The following is a 16,648-nucleotide window of genomic DNA, read 5'->3' as shown; positions in this document are numbered from 1 at the left end:
AAGAAAAATCAGCTCTGTGCATTTAGCTCCAGATTTAAAGAAAACCTCATTTGTAGGAAGACATAATTGAAAGCATTCCTGAAAGTCCAGTTCTACTGCATTTTCACTGCTCTATCTTCATGATATTTAGGTGTGAAATCCTGCTCATCAGTGTCATGGGAGATAACAAGACAATGTGAGATCTTATTACCTTCCAGCACCGACACTTTCATGCAGCAATAATTACTCCCACTGGCGGCTTGCTTATTGACGATGCCTGCCCAAAGTATCACTCTGGGACTAATGGTTTCCCTCCTTCACAAGGCAAACAATGGAATGAACACTGCTTCAATCAACTCTGACTGATGGATTTAATGACAAAATCATTTTTCCTCCACTTTATGGCTGGGGAGGAGCAACGCATGCAGAATAAGATAGGTCTCTGTAGGGATGTGTTTGTGCAGGAGCCGAGCTGTAAACAACAGCGTGCCTTTCATTTGCTGTGATTTCATTGCATTTGATGATAAGTGAATGTGACCAGCCAATTGCTTCTAACTTGCAGCAAAGGAAATGCATTACTATGTGCGAGCGTGGTTCCCTCATCAGTTTATGGTGACGGAGTGATGTCTTTAGGGTCAGGGTGGAAAAATGAGCACTATTGATTTTAGGGAGGAAAGAAAGAAAGAAAAAAGACGGGAGAGGGATTCCAACTAGCCTCAACTGGATCATGAGTTCAACATGCAGTGACAAATGGACGGTGGAATGAGAAAGAACACCCTGAAATCAAATTGAGTATGGATTGTTGTGGCCTGGATTTATGGCTCTGGGGTTTCCCAGACCTGGAAGTCATAAATTGATGCAGTTGAAATGGTGCGTCAATGGGGGATTGCTGCTATGATTCGTTTACTGCGTGTGTCACCAATGGACAGTACAAATGGCGAGTCATTGTTGTCCCACAACTGGGCTTGTTAATAGAATATACACAGACAGAAGTTAAAGGCCATAACATATCTGCCCCTGTAGACCATATGGCCCGGGGAGGCAGAAAAAAGCCACATATCTGCACACAGCACATTCACAGCTGAGGGACACTGACAGGGTGATAACCTGGGTGAGACCACTATATTAGTGTGTAGGTACACTGGGTCTCTATTGGTCTTTTAGGACACATTAGGAAACAGACTGTTAATGTCTTATATGACAGATCTGACAAAAACTGAATTTATGTGTGCAAATCTTCCACTTTTTCTGTTATGGGGTTTGGTCTTAAAAAAATAATAAAATCACAAGCCGAGACAAAGAATGACTTTTGGTAAGTTTTATAGATACCAAGGAAGTCATGTTGCTCTGCAGCACTTGTAGTTTTAGTTCATGGGAGCTATAGTTTTTAAGATTCTAAACATAAAATTGATGATTTATTTCTTTGCTACAATCATGAAGGTTTCAGTTTCCAATACTGTAACATGAGGAAAGAAATCCAAAGAAGCATGTAGTTTTTTACAACCAATGGAAAAATGCTAAATGAAAAACCATGCTGAAGCTAATGGAAAGAGGCTAAGCCTAGGTGTGATGATATGACTTCACCTGTCTTGATTTTAACAGCCTCCTTTAGCAGTTTGCTACCACAAAAATACACCTTCAAAATTCACTGTGCCATAAAGGATCATTCTACTCTGTTTACAACTGAGTATTATTTTTGTAGCTTCTGACCATAAATCCTATTGACTGCGATAACATTATACAGTAGCTGTTGTTCAGTGTTGCAACACTGGTAGACACTCCACTTCAACTGACAGCAGAAAGAAATCAGAGAAGCTGTAAGCAAATCATTTGGTTAAACCAAGTTGTCTTTGAAAAAAGTGCATTCACAGTTATTGTCTTTTGTATCTCATAACTACATGTGCTTATGGCTTCCAAACATTTCAAGTGACACACACGATTCAAGGTTTGACATGTTGGCAGTCTGAGTGAATTCATCTGGAGGCATCTCATAGCTAATGTTAATAGTCACTAACAACAGCCAAATAGTCCCTGTAGCTAAATATTATAAAGATAAAATACTACAGTAACTCTGCACTGACTTTGCACATGAAGGTTATTTTACTTGGAGAAGTAAATGTTCTCTGTAGCTGTGAGGAGAACTTTCCTTAGTTTGAAAGTAATTACTCTGATCATTCTCAACTGTGGTCAGTAGGTTTAGGACTTAAAAAGTATGAACAGAAAACCTTCATTACTAACTGGATGTATAGGGCTTGGGTAAGACATAAATATTTAATGTCTCTAAAATATGATCACAAGGGGTTTAAACTAAACTGAAACTGGAACAAGTCCCATAACTTATAGGAATACTTGTCTATATTTCAAAATAAAAGCAGGCTAACTACATTTCCCTTTAAGCATGCTATGAAGCTGAACAAATTAGCAGCAGGCATAACAAACACAATCAGTGAACTAAGTAATTATACAAAAGGAACACTTTTATTGTAACATCGTATCTGTCAGTGATGTGCTATATATATATTTATATTTTTATTTTTACATAGAACACAAGCTACTAAGGAATACATACAGTACAGTCAGCAACATAGAAAAATATTAGAGTAGTATTGGCACAGATGAAGTAGTATTTACTGTACTTTACATGTAATACATTCAGCAAATGAACTACAGAATGAAATAAACGTTTCTCACAGTGAAGTTCAACATTTTTTTTTACATTCAGTTCAAACACATGACAGATGTTCCAGCTATGAGCAGACAATGATAACACATCTCCTTTCATACACATATTACACACAATCTTCCACCCTCCACAAACACACACACACACACACACACATACACGCAGTACACAAGAACGGGACTCTCAGTAAAGGGCAATCAATTACAAAAAGGTTCAAGTCAGCTAGTTTTGAAGGTTGACAGTACTTGCAAGGATCTGTTGGATTTATTGATCACCTCTGAATTCACGTGTGTATGACAGCAGCCATGATTTACATTTAACATTTCAGCAACATATTTAGTCATAAAAGACAAAAAGAGATACATTATTTGAATGGAATTGAACATAATGTAAGAAAGAACATAATTCTTTCTGATCTAATGCTACACTTCATGCGAAACCTTTCACAGGACAGCCATTCATCTCATGAAACAATTTCAGACCTGTATTTCCCTTGAAGGGCAAATTCCCATACCGCAAACACTTTTTCCCTCTATCGACTCCCATTGAGCCCTTTGGGTAAATACACATGGCCTTAAACACACATACAGAGGAAAAACAAACCAGCGTCATCCATACAGCAATGGAGTCTGTGTGTGTGTGTGTGTGTGTGTGATGAAGGGAGGGCATAAGAAATGATGCATGATTCATGTCAGCTCCAGCAGATTGCTTACGCCGCTTTCCTTAGCTTTTGAGAACGATCCCTGTGTCCTAACAGAGCCCATTTGATTAGAGTCAATCATGGTGACACAGCTTACCGTGCAGTGCCACAGCAACAGCTTTCACACACAAAAAAGAGCACTTTGCAATGTCATTGGTTTCGTTCCAAAACAGCACATTTTGAAGACAGTACAAAGCCTGGATGGACGAGACAGATAACAACAAATCATGGGAAATAATAGCTGTTTGGGTTTTGTAAAGCTAGTGTAGGATTCAAGTTGTTAATAAAGAGCACTTGCTATCAAACCAGTGCAAAGATTAAATATAGCTCTCTGTTTCTATATAACTATATATGCAGCAGATGCACAGCCATCTATGATAACATTTTTAATATGCAGAATGTAAACATCACTAGACATCTCAGTGTCCAATGGACAGCACATGAGGAAACAGTCCTCATCCACATGCTGGAAAATGACATCACTTGACTGTGACAGCAAAGATTGTGGAGGAGAATAAAAATAATTTACACAGCAGAGTTCTGATGTAGCTGATGGCATGATAGAAATATTGTATATGTTGAAGAACTTGAGAGTGTCTGCTACCATGGCACTTCCCTGCTATCGTCATGCATCATGTTGACCTTGGTTTCTACAAAATGACAGTGTGAGGGAGAATCTTGGCAGTGGGTCTGTATTATGCTAAACCATCCTCTTTTCTAGAAAATAAAAGCAATGACACCCTGATTTGATGCTATTTAAAAAAAATAAAGATTTTCAAATTGCCTTATGAAATCCACGTGACTGTAGAGGATTTTAACTAACAATTCAAAAGATCTCATTAAGAAAACGATGGTCATTAGACCATAATATTGCACTGTACAGTCATGGATAATGTGGTTATTTGCTGTTGATTATATCAGTAAGCCTGTTTTCTGCCTTTACAGGAATACTGTTAGATAGGTAATCAAAACAATTATTAAACCCTTTACCATTATGTAATTCATTAATTAAACTTTATGTTCATCTGCTCTAATAAAAGCTGTAGTCATTAGCATGTCCAGCTATTGTACATATTGTATATATAGTACATAGGTAACTGGACAAGGAGCACATCATTATATAACTAGCTTAAATTTGGTTATGAGGTTAGAGGTTACATTATAAAAAAACAAGTCTTCAGTCTAGAATTGTGTGTGTGTGTGTGTGTCCTAATTAATATTAGAATTTGAACTAATGTTGCCAGGTCTCTCCTGGTCTTTATTGGATTTGGTGAAATTTTAGACTCTAGTAACCCTAGCCAACATAACATGATATTGTATTTACTGAGTACCTCAGTTAACTGTTATCCTTTGTAACATTAAAGTGTAAATATACTACTATGAGCTCATATGTGAGTGCATGCAGGGGTATGTTAGAACAAAACAATGGACTGATGGGATTTTTTTGTCCATAATATAAATGTGGAAAGGTAGTTGGAGATAGCATTTTCAACCAGCTCGTGTATCTATATTTACTTTAATTCTAACTAGCTAGTTCTCACATATTTTTGTTCATTTGAGGTTCAGCTGGTGCTCTTTAAATTACAGCAGCTCATTAGCCCCCTCCCCTTCCATAAAGCTGTTATGCCAACAGGAGAATTAGCAGCACTAACTGTTTCAATGTGATCAACTACTACTTGGTGAACAATCAGTTCCTGAATTTAGTCAATCCCACCTATAAATCAGTCAGTACAAACAATCAATTAAAGAGGGAAGGCTAACCTGAGAGAGCCACTTTGTATTAAAGATTTTGTATGGCTCATTATGCTGCAGCATAGCTGATCATAGTTTATGATTTAAGCAGAACTGAAGTGCAGTTAAATATAAATAAATAATGTGTGAAAAAGCAGACTCTGAAATATCTACTGTATTGTAGTATAGGCTACATAGCGCATCACTTCCACCTATGTTGTATAAACACTTTGATTTTCATTTGATGGGTTTGATGATAACACAAAAACAATCACAATTAGATTGACTACTTACACTTTAGATACATAAGCAGATAAAAATAAATAATTTTAAACAATATATCCATTTCTGTATAAAGGAACATTGACGTTTTGTACAACAAAATACTTCATGTACAATCAGGGGGGATAAAATGCTTTGCATCTATTGCCTCAGTTCTAAGGATAATGGTAAGACTGTCATTGGTATAACCCTTAAAGAAGAATTCAATCAACCAGTGACACTGAAGGCTCAAAACCAACTCTAAAGGGAAATTAGTCAAAACTTTTAGACCACATTCAGCATCTGTTAGTGTTCTAGCTGAGAGAGTATTCATAAGGCCGACAAAACATCCTCAATCAATCCTGTTAAAGATGTAGTAAGATGTTTTGTTTTGCATGGCTACACGTCAGCCTCAGATTCTGAATTAGCAATTTAAACAGTCACAATACGCTGATCTTTTATAACAGCTGCTAACAATCCTAACCGAAGGGATATACAGGTCTTGCCTCTTAGATGCTAGGGATTATATACATTACATATTGTACAAGGTGAAGTTATGGAACTTAAGCCACAAAATCAGCTCTGTCCACCACCAACAGGTTATGTGCATAAGTGTGCAGTAGAAGCACTGTTACTTGAAGTAGTTGAGCCCTGCCACTAAGAAGAACTTCTCAAGGAAAAGCTCTGAGTCCAAGACAGCAATGTGGGCAGCCCGGCCTATCAAGGTGTTGGCTGTGTTGGGCAGAGCGTGGAACACATTCTGGCGGATGAGTCGACACTCTTTAGCCTCTACAAGGGGCTGCAGGAGGTTGTTGATCATCTCGGTGTACACGGGCCCTTTAAAGCAAAATTGAGGAAAAATATGATGAGTCCTACAAGGTACAAATAATTTTTTTTTATATAAAAATCTGCTGTGATCACACAAACCGGTGGTACAGATACTTTGATATTTTAGGCATATTTTGAGGAATATGCTTGTCTCCAGTCAGTTGAGGCAATTTGTGGTTACACTGGGGGTTATGTTCCAGTCACTATTGTTGGCACTACATATAGCCAGAACATAATAGTCTGGCACATAATCACCTATATAACCAGAATTTGTAATTTGTACACTCCATAAGCTGAACTTTAAAAATGTAAGAGGAAGCATATGTTGTTTCTTCTTTCACCATTACATTGTCATTACACAGTGATGTTTATAGATGCCTGGTTACGATCAATATTTAGTATTAGAGAGAGTAAAAATGATCTATTGTCATAAAAGTTGAAAGTCATTGTAAATATACTCCAGATAAGAGAATACAGTAGAGCATAAATGCGTGGACTTCTGACCTGTGGTTCTGTCTTTGAGCGCAGTTTTGCACATCTCTATTCTGGCAGAATGGAAAGGAACATAACGGTCCTGTGGCGACGCTACCAGGACCACATTCTTGAAGAACTGTAACCCTGAAAAGAGACAAAACAGATTTGTAAATTAAACTGCATGGTGTGTTTGTATGTGTGTGAAAGAGAAAAATAGAGAGAGTGGAAGACAGTGGAAAGGAGTGAATTGGTTGTAAAAGTACAATCACAAAGTACAATGACAGGCTTGATACGATAAAACTGTGTTTTTTTTTCTCTAGTCTCCTGTCACTGTGCTTTTAAGGGAGTGCACTGGTGGGTTTCCAATGACAGGGTCTGGATCATTTTGTCAGCCTGCCACAGTTCCAGAGGGAAAAAAAAGCATTTTCAGGCTTATCTTCTTCAAGCCTGTGTGACAAACGACTGCTTTGTTCCACTCACACAGTGGGGAGGCCTCTCACAGGCCTCTCACAGCTCGCTGGCAGGGGTTTGTGTGTTAGCGCGCTGACACAGAAATTTGACAAAAAATACAAGATGACAACATTTTCATGAATATTTGAATACACTATCTTTCAAATAATAGTCTGTAAAGTGAGGCAGTGAATATACTGTCTGTGTTTCAAATTTGGCTACTATCACGCCCTACCTGGTTTCTGACTCAGGAGATAGAGGAACGTTTTCCGGGGATCAACGTGATCCCGGAAGGTGAGCTGTAGCAAGGACCCTGATTTCTTCAGCTTCTGCATTAACCATAGACCTAAGCAACACACACACACACACACACACACACACACACACACACACACACACACACACACATACATAATAAGGTTTTTTTGAACACCCAGCGCAGAAGCAGAGCAGCATGGATGTTATTCTTTCATATAAGACTACATGCTGCTGAGGAGCACAAAACATTGAAATGCAGCGCTGTACAGCACTGCAAAAACAGCACGTCTACAGTGTATGTTTTTCCCAGAGCCTCACCTGTGCTGACCAGTGTGCTGTTGTTGTACAGCGTTCCCAAGTGTGGGCCTGACAGCGAGAGGAAAGTGTGCAGTTTGGGCAAATAGCAGCGGAAGCGCGGCCTAGTCAGTACTGAGCGAATGATGATGTTCCCAAGAGAGTGTCCGATGAAGCTGTTGGCCGAAGACAAACAACTTTCAGAGAGATAAACTTGCAATTTGAGTGGGTGGCTGGAAAAACAGCTCCTCCAACGCTGCTGACCTATGACACAGTGCAACATCTTATTATAGACTCTTCTGTAACAGGAAATTGGTGCCAACTAAAGCTATTTGGAGATTCTTGCTGAACATTGGTAATTACAGAAAATTCATTAACTTGTTAAATCTTTAAACATTCTCATAGGCAATGACAACTTAATGATGCTAACACAGAGGACATAACATAGTGTCTTCCCAGCAGTGGGAAATATTAGATTCATAAAGCTATGTCTGTCACTTAGTTTAATTAGTGTACTGCTAGAGCGCTACCCAAAATCCCTCATCGCCATGTCTGCTCCTACTCATCTGTCTCCTACCAAACTAAATATAGAGGTAATGTGGAAAGAACCAGATGCTGTTGTGGCACTCCATTGCTTTTGTCTTTGATACTTACTCTCTAGAGAATACACCACAATAAAGAAAGTTAACAAACTTGGGTGGAAACTCTTAGGAAAAAATAAATTGGCACATTGAGGGCAATTAAGCAAGAAGATGAATAGCTTAATTTGATGGGAACTAGGCAACACAATGAGGCAAAAAGGAGCACAGTCTATCAAGTGAAAGTCAGAAACCTATTGGCACTGTATGATAAGAGCTTTTCATCCATTCTGAGTTTGTACAGTCTATATATTATCATGAACCAGTGATTTTAATAAGCTAAGACATTCTTTGTAAATGTATGGTCTCTACTGCCATCTACTGACCAAACAAACTGCTGCTAAATGATTTCCCCAGTTCCAGCATTCCTTAAATAATCATTCAAAATCAATAAAAAAAATGAGTTGTTAGGTAGCATTTATGTTGCACCGTATTAAAAGTGAGCGACTGACCTTATCCTCCCTATGGTAAGGTTGTACAGCTGGATATGCTGAATGATTTCATCCAGCAACCTGTCTGTCATCATGTCAAAATCTGCAAACGTGTCAGTCTGCAGGGAGACAGCCGAAGAAAAGCACAGCCGTCAACGCTCTACAAATTGCCTTAAAGTGCATTCACATAATATGTGAAATATATAATATGTGTATGTCATCATTTTGCACCTCGTCTCCATTATTTCACAAACGTACCTGGTTCCTTTCAGACATGAGGAAGTCGAGCCTGGAACCTGGCAGTCCTAACTCAATAAAAGTCTTCACCAACCGAAGGTCTGCACTGTTTCCTGAAAGCAAAGAGGAAATTAGTTTTATAAATTATTTTTATGAATATTTTTTTTCTTTTTTGTCCCAACTTTTATGCAGAAACACCATTAATCATTTAAGAGACACCTGGAGTACGTTTTAAGAAATTAGTATTCACAGACTCTAAAGTGTGATAATAGTATTAGAGTGTAGTGTATATTCTCAGAGACTACATTATATTGCTAATAAGACACTGAAATGGTAATGGATGTACAGTATGGCACCAGATGTGTCAGTTTAATAATTATTATGTTCTTGTAATGGATTTGGACTGTGGTGAACCAGCACCTTCAAGTGTATGCAGACTCACCATCAAGCCCATGGACACACACCACTAGATGTATGCCATCATCAAACTCCTCATCGTCCTCCTCAGGGGGGAAGTATGGTAGATCTGATGCCAAGAGAGGAAGGTCACTGTACAGGCTGGCCTGAAAGCTCAACTCTTTGAACAGTTCTTCTTTGGCTTTGTAGAAACTAGAGAAAATAATATTCACAAAACAACCAGAGAGATTATACTCTGCATGTTGCAAGACTTTTCCAGCACTTGTGTAAAAGCAAACAAAAATGGTCATTCTTAGCTATAAATGCATAGATAAAATACTGATCTAAGATGTCACTTTTCACATCTTGTAAATGTAAATCATCTTAACAGTTTTCTTCCTTTGGCCCAAACTATAATGGCCTTGCATTATTTTGCATTTTGATAAATTTCAGTTCATATTGCCCACTTCTAAGTAAGGCTTGTGAAAAAAATCTTCCCAGACTCACAAGTAGCTTCATAAGTTTTACTACCCTGTCATCTGCCAGGTTACAGATTTTAGCCATGGAGGTGTCACAACAAATCCGATTCCAGTTCGTGTACTTTCAGCTAGTCATAATGGATTTGTCTACACATTCTGATATGCTTTAATACACTCAGGAGGAATTTCACCTCGTCTTGACGTTCTTGCTTCAAATTTGCCCTCACTTTATTTTGACATGCTTGATTTTCCAAGTATGAGTAAGTGCCAGTTACTGCACCAGATGTCAACAGCCAGTCTCTGCATACCCATAAAGCCTCGTGTTCTGGCCTTGTTTCCAGAAGTTGATGTGGATTATAATCTCACTCCTACAAAGTTTTACTTGGAAGAAGGTCTGTATTTTCAGAAACACTATTTATTGGCATTTACTTCAGAAAGACATCTTCTGACATGCCTGAACATAAATAACACATCTAAACGAACATACTTGCGCTGAAGTCCAACTGGAATCACTAAAGCCATTGAGCTGTTTGATGTAAAAAAGAAATACAATGAAAAATTTGTTTCCAATTTCATGTTAACATGTGACTTTGGAGATACAACAAAAACTCTCCCATAGCCTTTAAGTTTCTGTGTGTTCAGGCTAACGTTTATGTTTGACAGCTGAGTTGGCAAGGGCATTAATACACAAACTATGGCTTTAAACTTGCTTTGTTTGAATAACAGAGTTAAAAACCCTAAAGGTGTGTCTCAAAAGTTCAGAGAAAATAAATTCAAATGAAAAATTGGTTCAGTGCACAGTGTTCAAATTACTGTTGTGCCTGGGGAGCCTGGAGCTTGAGCTCCCCTGAAAACAAAAAAAATTCAGGTTTTGGACATCCCAAATAATCAGTAATCGTAATCAGGTTTGTTATATCAATTCTAAATTAAACAAACTATTCATGAAAAAACATATAGCTACAATAAAAGTCTGACAACCGCCTCAACTTTGTTATGTCCTACTCTTCTCCTCCGAGACACAAGGGGCACTGTTTTAAGGTGAACATCTTTGCGGCACCTGCAGTTTTCAGCTGAAGTATGAGATTTTGCACCATGTCAAAACCAAGGCTAACAGAAACCAAATCTTAATAACCTCTATTCACACCCACAACTAAACAATCCAGGGTGATTATTAGCATTTATTCACTGACACTGCTGTAAACAGCCTGGTTTGGTCTCTTCTCTCTGCTTTTTTTCCTCATTCTGTGTCTGATATATGTCTTGAAATGTAATTTTCAGTGTTATAGTTTAAGCACTGTATTTTTCAGTTCATTATGTTGTGTTTTGTGTGGAAAGCTAATATAGGTTCCAGTTCACAGTCTGGGGCTCTTTTGTGTTGGGTAGCAGGCTGCTACAGGGTCTATCCATTTGGGCATTCTGCCTGCTAAAAATCCCAAGCTAGCTAGAAAGCTATTTTTTTTTAAGTCAATTGAGTCTGGCTGTAGTCTGGCTCTGTCTGTTAGAAAGATATGCTAGAAAGTCAATTGTGCAGTTTTTGTTTTGATATGTTTTGTTTTGTAGCCCACTGTTATCTGACCTCTTTTTACATAGAGATACAATGGAATGCTGTCAGTTCATGCAAAGACAATATACTGTACATGTCTTTAATTTTAGCAGAATGTTTTTCAAGGATATCAGAGGAAATTTGTTTTACAAAGGTGAACTAGAGAACAACTCGCTATTTAATTTTAAATAGAGTTTAAAACTTTTACAGCACAATTTGTTCTTTGCAACACCATAAACTTACTTTAGCATTCGTTCATTGGTCTCGTCATCCATGTTCAGAGGACTGAGTGATGATGAGGAGATTATACCAAATGAACCCAGGGGCTGATGGGTGATAGGTGAGGTAGCCTGGCGAGCTGACATTCCACTGATAGATGGAGAGTCTCTCAACACAGAGGAAAATGGCAGACAGGTTGGAGCACAAGACACTGACATGTTTACCACTTCCACCATCTTCTTATTCATGAAGGCTAGCCCTGAGCTGGGGATCTTAGAGGACTTATTCTGACAGTCTAAAGGTTCTTTCTCACTGAACGATATCCCACTGAGGTCAACAGATGACGTGATTTCATTGGCTGTCAGCCCTGCCAGCTCACTGGGCCTCTGGGTCGTGGTGGTACTGTTGGAAAAGTCACTGGATTGTTGAAGCCCTGAAGGTTCTAGAAGCGTTCGGGAGGGATCTAGACCTTCCTGGACCTCAATACCTAGCAGTCTGGTGTGATGGAAACTTTGGCACTCATCTCCAGTGTTAACTCTGTCATGATTTGCTGCATTTCTATGCACACATGGCTTGTTTCCACAGCTACAGGGCGGTGTTTCCAATTCAACAAGTTGCACATCCTCCACTGAGGCGTTTACTTCACTGATGTGTGTTTGATGGTTCATATTCTTCCCCTGGCAGCCAATAACAGTGCTTTCCTTCACATTAGGGCTTTCTACAGACTCTTGTAAAAGCAAAACTTCAGACACAACACTTAACACTATCTTGGCTCTGTATGTCTCTGATAGGTACTGTGTAGGGTCTGACTTTTCAGAGCTAATACTCTCCTTAAGAATATGGGCAAGATTTGTTGTTGAACTTATGTCTAATAGAGATGATTCAGATTGTTCTGAATCTAGGTTACTGGTCAAAGAAGAGCTGTTAATCTTACATGAATCCTGGTGTCGCTCTAAGTTCTTAGTATCTACTTCCTGACTGAGTAGCACAAGGTCTTCCTCAGTGTCTTCTGGACTACTTATTTGTGGTGCAGAGACTGACTTGGTCAGTTTGCTGAGCTGACGTTGTTGCTGGTCCTCCTCATAGGGCAAGGAGCTAATAGAGGTGAGTGAGGCCTGTATACCTCCACTAGGAAGGCTTCCGTTACTCTCCATCTGAAGGCCTTCAAGAGAGCTGCGGTGAACTGGGTGGCGACAAACTATTTGCTGTGGGATCTCCCGTTCACTGGAGAAGTCCAGAGGCCGGCCTCGCAGTGCAACCTCCAAGGGCCATGCCACTGAGCTGGGCTCACTCTCAATACCTGAGTCAGAAATAACGGAGGACGAGCGCTTCATGATCTTGGGGCCAACTAGGCCTCCACGATGAGTCATATCTTTTCTGTGATCGCCGGGAAAGGAAGGTATAACTGGGTTCGCATGGGCAATAGGCAGACTGATGAGAGGAACATCCTCACTCTCATCATCCATGGAGTGGTTTAATGGCATTGCAATGTCAGACTCCTCTTCATTCTTTTCACTTTCTCTTGCATTTTTGCCATTTGTGGTATCCTCTGTTACATGATGAACAGAAGACACATAACTGCTGTTGTTAGAGTCAATGAGAGGGTTGTGGTTTGAGGGGAGAACCAGAATTGCTTCTCCACTGCATGGAATTATACTACAAGGCTCCCCTGTGATGTACCTCATACTTAAACTATTGTTCTCCTCAACCTGGCCTTGTTTTTCTGCTGATTCCTTAACATTTTCTGCCTCTGCTTGACACAGTTCATCACTGCCATTAGGAGGAATGGGGCTCTGAATACTTCTGATGTTGCTGTGTGTCTTACTCTGTTCTGCTATAAGGGACACATATGTGGGCAAGTCTATGCAGTCATCACTGTCCAAGGATTCCTGGGGTATTGCTGGTGATTTGGCTGCCTGGCATCTCTCGAAAATACTACTGGCAGGAGTGATGGCAGGATTTGAGTTGGTCTGTTCATCAGTCGTTGCAAGTATTGGCATATGTGATACCCCGTCTGAAAAGGCATGGACATTGCAGTTCTGAAATAAAGTTTTGATCTTAAAATGTAAAATCTGTACAAACAAAATAATAATTATATAACCTTCTGTATTACCTGTTTGATGGGATTCCACATATCTGTCTTCAAAGATGATGGGCAGGCTGTTCCAGTCTCCATCAATGTCCAGGCATTCAACAGGTAAAGGTGGCATTTTGGTCAGGTAGTCTGAACCTCGCACTTCTGCAGCTATCTGGCCATGTCTGTTGATTCTGAATTAGTAGTTTGATATCATAAATATATCCCATCTTTTCTTGCACAGAATTCATTATTCTCTTTCTACAAAGGCAGGTACTTACAATTCCTCTTGAAAAGTCAGAGAAACCTCTTTGGGGTGTTCAGTGAAAAAGAACGCCTCAGAGAACCTCCTGACCTGGTTTTTCCAGAAGCAAACAAAAGAATTTTCACCTTGATGGAGCTTCAGTCTCATCTTTAATGGTGTTAACAAGATGATGAAAGCAGTCGGTGTTGTCAGTCAAGTGTTCACACATAGCAAGGTTCATATCACAAGTTTTAGCCTGTAAAACAAGCCTGAGCCAAAATCTTCACCTTATTCACCTCCAATAAGAAATACATCATCATGGAAACTCAGCCACTGTGATGTGCAAATCATCAGGAACTATTTTTCCACCACACAAAAATTACAGAATAAGTGTTAATTGAAATCTTAATTCAACTAGTGGAGTTATGATATCATAGTATCCCCTTGGGGTAATTTCATATTTAAGCAAACACGTTCATTATTTACAAACAACTGAGATGAAACAGTACTATTCCACTGTGAAATATACTTTCACATTAAACAGCTGAGTGAATAGATGGCATTGGATAAGGTTAGGGTTAGGGTTAGATGGAGATCAGAGTTTATTCAATTTAAGTCTTAATCAGAGATGGGCAGTAACAAGTTACATTACATATATATCCCTCTGCATATATTTAAGTCATTTTAATGCCACTTAGCACTCCAAGCACACTTTGCATATGATTCGTACTTTAGATTTAGTCTAGCCACTCTACCATAGAGGTCTGATTGGTGGAGAGCTGCTGAGATGGTCATACTTCCAGCAGATTCTCCCATTTCTGCAGAAGACTTCAGAATCTTTGTTTCAGTGGCTGTTGGTCACCTCCCTGAGCAAGGCCATTCATGCCCAATTACTCAGCAGGATGCCCAACTGTAGGATGAGTCCTGGACGTTCTAAATCTCATTTAATTTATTGAAGACACTGTGTACCTGTGTATTCACTCAAAGCTTTAGAAAATCTTAAGGAAAATGAAAGCAAAAAGAATGTACCTAACCATAATTGAGTGCTACAGATATGTTTGTAAATGAGAAATTTCAGTTTCTTTATTTAAAAAAAATATGTCTACTTTGTCATTGGGGTAAATCAAATTCTGTCCATTTCAAAATAAATCGACAACACAATAAACTCTGCAAAACACGAAGGGATCTGAATACTTCCTGAAGCCAATGTGAATTTTTACTACTCAAGCCAATTCATCATTCCATAATTTTATACTAGTAGAAGAACTGTAATGAAAGCGTATACAGAAATGTTTTCTTCAGTGAAATTTTAAATTTTATAATAAAAGAAATTATTAAACATTAGAGGATCTTCTCACAGCAAAATAAAGTGCTTTGTGCCTTGAAAAAGGTATAAAATGAGTTCCTGTAACTAACATAGTAGAGTTATACTAACAAAAATCTTCTTTTCGTCAATTTTTTATTTTATGATGAAAGAAATGAATAAAGGATACCGGATCTTCTCATAACAAAGTAACTTTAACAACAAAACCTTGAAAAAATTAGAAATAAAATATAACTAACAATGTAGGATTACTAACAAAAATGGTTGTTCCCCCATGTTGTATTTTGGCCTTATAAATGTTATTTTGTGTTATCTTCACTCAGAAAAGAACTTCCACGCCAACGACCTGTCTACACGCGACTGTGAGTGTGCGCGTGGCTGTGTTGCTGGCAATAAAAGGATCAGCTTGGAATTGGCAAGACATGAGAGTGAAAAAAAGCATGCCAAAAATCAGCCAATTCTGATCACTGGCCAGTCAATCGGTGCATCTCTAACTGTAATACTATCGAGGCTGATGTGAACTGAGAACACACAGTAAATGCTGACGTTTTAGCATTGAATAAGCCTGCCTTTGATGGTGTGTGACTCTCACCCTGAGCGTGTGGTGCTCCTGGGCCAAATAGGAGAGGATGTGTGGGTTGAGCACAGCAGCTTCCAGGAAGCGACTCCACAGAGCAGCCAGCTGGGAGCAGAGCTGGCTCACGTCCTTGCTGATCTGCTCTGCCACTTTCTCATGGCCTTCCTCCAGCTTATGGGACGGAGACAGAAAAAATATATATTTATATATTATCAAACTGGATCTATTAATTTTGCCAAAATGAAGTCTGACTGACTTGATTGTCTATAGATTGTTGAAGGAAATTCACTGATCTTAGAAATCAATCAAAGCTGTTCACTATTTGAAAGGATGATAAATTTAAAAAACCAGTTGTTCCATCATATTTATCAATATATAGTACATCAACACCTGAAAGGCATTATTACACACATGGACAAAAGAAAAACGCTCAATGGTCACTGAAATAACTTGAAACAGACATTTCTTTTGAATTGTGGTTGAATAGAAGATTAAAAAAAAATAAAAAAACTAAACTGGCCTGGATGAAAATGATGGTACCCTAAGTTAATATTTTGTTGCACAACCTTTTGAGGTAACCATTTCAATCAAGCAATTTCTGTAACTCTCAATGAGACTTCTGCACCTGTCAACAGGTATTTTGGCCAACTCCTCGTGATCAAACTGCTCCAGCTGTCTCAGGTTTGAAGGGTGCCTTCTCCAGACTGCATGTTTCAAGACACCCTGTGCCAAATGCAGCAAAGCAGCCCCAGAAAATAACCGAGCCTCCTCCATGTTTCACAGTAGGTACGGCGTTATTTCCTTTGTCTGCTTCATTTTTGTGTTTGT

General features: G+C 38.9%; 1 protein-coding gene across 1 annotated transcript in view; it reads right to left on the bottom strand.

Moving 5' to 3' along the window:
* Positions 1 to 5,985: 5,985 nt before the first annotated feature.
* fam135b (family with sequence similarity 135 member B) overlaps positions 5,986 to 16,648 on the bottom strand; it is a 36,614-nt gene continuing 25,951 nt past the window's right edge. Inside the window, exons 10-20 of the mRNA XM_026300424.1 lie at positions 15,836 to 15,991; positions 13,957 to 14,030; positions 13,715 to 13,869; positions 11,626 to 13,615; positions 9,407 to 9,573; positions 8,986 to 9,077; positions 8,749 to 8,846; positions 7,683 to 7,834; positions 7,342 to 7,452; positions 6,687 to 6,800; positions 5,986 to 6,191 (exon numbers count right to left, since the gene is read on the bottom strand). Of these exons, the coding sequence (XP_026156209.1) occupies positions 5,986 to 6,191; positions 6,687 to 6,800; positions 7,342 to 7,452; positions 7,683 to 7,834; positions 8,749 to 8,846; positions 8,986 to 9,077; positions 9,407 to 9,573; positions 11,626 to 13,615; positions 13,715 to 13,869; positions 13,957 to 14,030; positions 15,836 to 15,991 (3,315 nt within the window). The remainder of the gene's footprint in view (positions 6,192 to 6,686; positions 6,801 to 7,341; positions 7,453 to 7,682; positions 7,835 to 8,748; positions 8,847 to 8,985; positions 9,078 to 9,406; positions 9,574 to 11,625; positions 13,616 to 13,714; positions 13,870 to 13,956; positions 14,031 to 15,835; positions 15,992 to 16,648) is intronic.

This window comes from Mastacembelus armatus, chromosome 11 (genome assembly GCF_900324485.2).
Source record: "Mastacembelus armatus chromosome 11, fMasArm1.2, whole genome shotgun sequence".
Classification (NCBI taxonomy): domain Eukaryota; kingdom Metazoa; phylum Chordata; class Actinopteri; order Synbranchiformes; family Mastacembelidae; genus Mastacembelus; species Mastacembelus armatus.
The sequence above is the reverse complement of the archived record's forward strand: the minus strand, read 5'-3'. Positions and strand labels throughout refer to the sequence as shown.